Source organism: Otolemur garnettii, unplaced genomic scaffold (assembly GCF_000181295.1).
Source record: "Otolemur garnettii isolate 467f Iridium unplaced genomic scaffold, OtoGar3 scaffold00020, whole genome shotgun sequence".
Taxonomy (NCBI): Eukaryota; Metazoa; Chordata; class Mammalia; order Primates; family Galagidae; genus Otolemur; species Otolemur garnettii.
The window spans coordinates 7,246,114-7,251,481 of record NW_003852415.1 but is presented as its reverse complement, the minus strand read 5'-3'; the positions used below and the strand labels follow the sequence as shown (position 1 = coordinate 7,251,481).

General features: G+C 34.6%; 1 protein-coding gene across 1 annotated transcript in view; it reads left to right on the top strand.

The window, feature by feature from the left end:
- CEP128 (centrosomal protein 128) overlaps nt 1–5,368 on the top strand; it is a 386,614-nt gene that overhangs the window by 161,755 nt on the left and 219,491 nt on the right. The window contains exon 17 of the mRNA XM_023511493.1: nt 1,528–1,587. Coding sequence (XP_023367261.1) covers nt 1,528–1,587 — 60 coding nt within the window. The remainder of the gene's footprint in view (nt 1–1,527; nt 1,588–5,368) is intronic.

Genomic DNA, 5,368 nt, shown 5'->3' with positions numbered 1-5,368 from the left:
GTAGATAACAGATTGTTTAAACATTTTATGTCTTTATGAGGCACAAATTATCCTTCTAAAATATTTAAATAAGCACCCTATTCTTTAATAGGCTTTCAGGCATGGAGTGATTGCGGGAATGGATCTTTACACCTCTTCCTCTAGAGAAAGACTAATCTAACCCAAATCATGGGTGGAAAGTAAACGACAAACTTAATTTCTTTTAAGGGTCTACTTTTTTTTATTATGGGTCTCTTTCTATTAGTAACATCTATTGTTTTCTTCCTCTAAAAACTTGAAAAGTAAGAGAATACCCTAACACATAGCACTTGCTCTGTCATCCAAAAAACCAACAAGAGGTTTGTTAAAATTGATTCTTTACTTTGTGGTTTATAGTTCTGTGGGAGAGTGGTAGAAGAATCATGTAAAATGTTTTCAAAACGGTAATAAATCCAATTATTTGTCAATTTTTGGTTCTTGAAATATGGTTGATAAAATTTTCAGCCATTATATGTAGAAAATGTAGTGTGGAATGGATTAGAAAATAGACATGTAAAAAACGAGTTTGAGGAAAATCCTGAGGAATGAACTCTATTTTAAATTATATTTTCTTTGTCCAGTCACTATATTTTTTACTGATTCCACTTAAGTTAATGAATGCATGTAGTGTTTGAAAATTAAGGACAGGCATACAGTAAACTATTACTATCATAGAATAATTAGAACAGTGTCTGAATTAAAGATATATCTTGCTCATAGTTCAAACATAAAGACAGGGAAGAATCAACTATTAGGTGCTATCACTGCTATACCCTCTGAGAGGCTGATTCAGAGTCCCACATGGCAAGTAGCTGTAAAGCCAGTTTACTTCATTTGTGTGTGTGTGTGTGTGTGTTTTTCTCAGTCTTTCTGTATTTCACATACAGTTAGATGTGATTATGTGGAAACTTAATTCTTTCTCTAATTTACCCTTCTCATCAATGAGTTGTCAAGAACAGACAGTTTTTAACACGACTTCTTGCAAACACTGCTTTATATTTCAATAACAAAATCCTACAATACACAGAATTGCCTTGATGCCTAGCTGCCTTGGTTTCTTTCACACCAATTCATCTGTAAATCCCTTGCCATCTAGTTTTACCTTATTACTAAAGCAAAGCTTTCTTTAAACCCTGTATTACGTATGGCATTTTTATGGGTATTCTTTCTAGAATTTTCCTGTTTAAAAGTATCCTCTTCTTCTGCAAAGAGAAGTCTTTTCCCATTTTCAAATCTTTCCACACCTCCTGATATGTGTGCATATTGCTGTAGTTGATTCTTCCCTTAGTTTATATTTGAATTAAATATTTACTGTCAATAGGTAAACATACAAACAAACTCATAAGGGGCATATAAATAAGTGGTAATGGGTTGAGTAGGTGATTCAAACTTTCTTAGTTTTAAACCTTAATTTTGGGACTAAAATTCTGGATGCTATGGTGAAGAATTTCATTTATGTAAGTTTCTGTTAGAGAAAATCTATTTCTAATAGGCTTTTCTTTCTTGTAGGTTTTTTCTTCTGGTTCTGACATACATTATGACTCACATCGCTGGTTAGCAGAAAACAAGGTAATTAATCTTTGAAGCCTAAAGTTGTGATAATATTTATGATTTTCAAGTCATTCTATTTGGTTTAGCCACATTTTTTTTTGTGTAACTGAGCACTTGAAGTTATAATACTACATTGCAGGGGAAGATATTACTGCAGTGCATTTAAGCTACATTTGCATTTTTTGTTTTAACATTTGGAAATTAGCTTAACTATACTGGTATAAAGTAAGAGAGTAAAAAGGAAGGTAAATTGTTGAAATATAAGAACTAGATGTTCACAGAGACTAATTCTTTTGCCTATTACATGGGGGAGTGTCTCTGGAAGTGTATAGAAGTCAGGACAGCTGGAACTGATCTTTATTTAAATCAGTGGTTCTCAGCCTTCCTAATGCTGTGGCTGTTTAATATAGTTTCTGTGGGTCACGACCCACAGGTTGAGAACCGCTGGTTTTAATGTATACTTAATGTATTTTGGGTTTTGAGGGTAAGATCACCTTTGTGAGTGCCTCTTACAAAAGAAGAGGGGTATATTCTCTGTTCTTAAGGCAACTTTCCTCTATCATGGTTCTTTGGTATTATGATTCGAATTTAATGGAAGATATCAAAAGCCAATAAAATGGAAAATTTTTTAATTGTAGAAAAAAAATTCTTTTGTTCTATGGGATAATCATCAATTATTTTCATCTATTGGATCAACCTGGCAATTCATTAATATATGGAAAATTGTGACAGGATAATTTGTAGATATCTATTTATTCAAATATCAACACTTATGTACTTGCATTTCTTTTTAGACTGATTTTTCTTAGCGTTTAGTTACTGAAGAAAATCTTCCATTTCATTTAAATCTCATTAGAAAATCACCTGTACTGTAAACCTTGTAATTGTAGCCCAACTGGGATTTGTTTTTATCATTATTTCAGATTAATATGAGGGTACAGATGTTTTGGTTACATTGTTTTCAATTCTAAGGTAAAGTTCAAGTTGTAGTTGAGCCCTTCACCCTGAACACCCCCACGTTATGTGCATTAGGTGAAAGCCTATCAGTCTCTAGCCCCCTCCCAACTGCCTGCATTCCTCCTGTGCCCTCCCCCTTGCTAGACTGTTCTTGTGTGTTTTCTTTCATGTGGTGTGTAGTTGTTTATGTATTGGTTTCATATTAGTATAGAGTACATTGGATACTTTTTTCCCCATTCTTGAGACACTTTACTAAGAAGAATATATTTCAACTTCAGGTAAACACAAAGATGTAAAGTCTCCATCTTTTCTTATGGCTGAATAGTACTCCACGGTATATGTATACTGTGGTTTGTTAATCCATTCATGGGTTGATGGGCATTTGTGTTGCTTTTCACATCTTGGCCATTGTGAATGAACTGCAATAAACATTCTGGCACAAGTGTCTTTGTGGTAAAATGATTTTTTTTTTCTTCTGGGTAGATACCTAGTAACGTGATTGTGGGATCAAATGGAAGGTCGACTTTTAGTTCTTTGAGACTTCATTATACTCCTTTCCATAGAGGTTGTATTATATTGTTTTGCAATCCCACCACTGGTGTAAAAGTGTTCCCTTCTCTCCACATCCACGCCAGCATCTGCAGATTCGGGACTTTCTGATGTGGGCTAATCTCATTGGACTTAGGTGCTGTCTCAGAGTTGTTTTGATTTCCATTTCTTCAGTGATTAGGGACGATGAGCATTTTTTCACATGTTTGTTGGCTATTTGTCATCTTCATTGTAAGAAAGAAATATAAATTTTGTGTGTTGTTATTTAAAATAAAAAGTGAGGTTTCAGAGAAGGAAAATGACTTGTCCAGTGCCATGCAATGAATGGAAAAATAGGTTATATGCTATGTCTGACTCACAATTAATATTTTACATTATGCATATTACCATCTAAAGCCATTGTTCATTTAGCCAAGATTTATTGATTGTTTCCTACTGTGTGTCACACAGTGGAGATAAAAGGGTTAGCAAGTGACGGACTTTGTGCTCAAGAGGTGTAAAATCTAACAGGGAAAAACAGAAATGTAAAGAAACTTAGGAAACTGTTGAGGTAGGTTATGTTGCCACAGATAGATGTAAACGTTGAGAAAGGAATGCAGAAGGAAGAACAGCTCTGATGTTCGTGCTGGGAAGACGGGAGGGTATGATGCGGTCGACTCATGAAAGATAGCTCCTGGAAAAAAGGAATATTTAAATGTGGTCATACAGAAATATGTATGAGTTCTTTAGTTGACTAATTTTGTATGCGTAGAACAATGGCAAGAAGATGAGACTATCTGAGTCACCCCAGATAATATACTGAGGTTGGTGAGGAAGGCACAGGTAGGGGGGGTTGGAAAGACGAGGTTCACCTTCGAAGGCCAGCTGTGCTTTAGAGAAGCCTCCTTAAAAAATCTTAAAGAGAAAATAAAAGTATTAGAACACTAGAATTTACCTCTCTTGTACATTTTCTTCTTCTCCTTTAACAATATGATCATGTGTGTTTCTAGCGATTTTTCATAGAAATAAATGAAAATTTTTATTTATGTCACCTGTATAGAAAATTTAGAATATACGTGTTTTGCTGTCTCAGAATTTTTTGGCCATAAATTTCTGTTGCCCATAAATACAGAAATTCTCTTTTTTCCTTCATCCCAACTCCACAATTCTAATAATAAGAGCAGTGTACTTGGAATTTCCTTTCAAGTTAAAAATCTTTATCATTTCTGAACAGAAAGCTTTCAGTACTGTGGCTCAGTTAAATTATGAGAGCCAGAGATGACGCTTAATCATAGCTCTTTAATTTGGGAGCTAGTGAGCAGTTTTCCCTTATCACTTAATGGGTTTGAACTTCTGAACAGATAGTTTTAACACGGCATGAGACAACCGTTTCTTCTGCAGTGTAAACGGGTTGTGATAAAAAATACCATGCTGACCAACTGACTAAGGAGGAATTGAATCTATTTACTAGAAGGATGGCTTAGGTTATTGATGGGCTACAATACTGTAATTCCCATGAACTATGACTGGACAGCTCTATAAGTTTTGAAGATAAAAATCTGAAATCAGAGGACAAAAACAATATGGAAAGTAGAATTGCTATTCAGCTAGTCCATTCTGACATCTTGCAGTATTAGAAGGACCTCTGAGGGCATTCAGTAATTGTTTTCATAAATCTGCCAAATGAATTTCTTCTGTTAGTGTTAATTCTAGAAAACTAGAGGATTGGGTGAGGATCGTATCACAGTTGCTTTGTTGGCAGTGGTGGCAAACATAAACACGTCCATTGGAGAGTTGGACCAGATTTGCAGATAAAACAACCAACGAATGGTAAGAATAAGACATTACAGGAAGGAAGGTGATTGTGATGGTTGGTAAGACATACCAGGCAAGGGGTTCCTATCGATTAGGGATGTGTTATTGTATTAAAGTCTGAGAAGGTATAGAGAAGCCAGATTTTCTTCAGTTTACTTATATTTTACTTTGACTGTGGAAAGCTATGCTACTTCTTCTTGGCCTTTTCTGAAGTATTAAAATTGCCCATTTACTCTTCTTTTCTTTTTTTAGTCTGTTAAGCTTTTTGAGGGCCTGTGTCTGACCTGTTCCTCATCACATCTTTAGCACTTACTGCAATGCTGGGCTAAATGCACAGTACATATCTTTTTTTTAAAAAAGTAATTATATTGGGTGTGCTGCATTTTTGCACTCAAAGTGAGTCCTCAATGGAATAAATAATAAGTAGATGAGATTTCAATGAATATATTAATTCTCAAATATTGATTTTATTTGATCAGAACTGTAAACTTTGAGATTT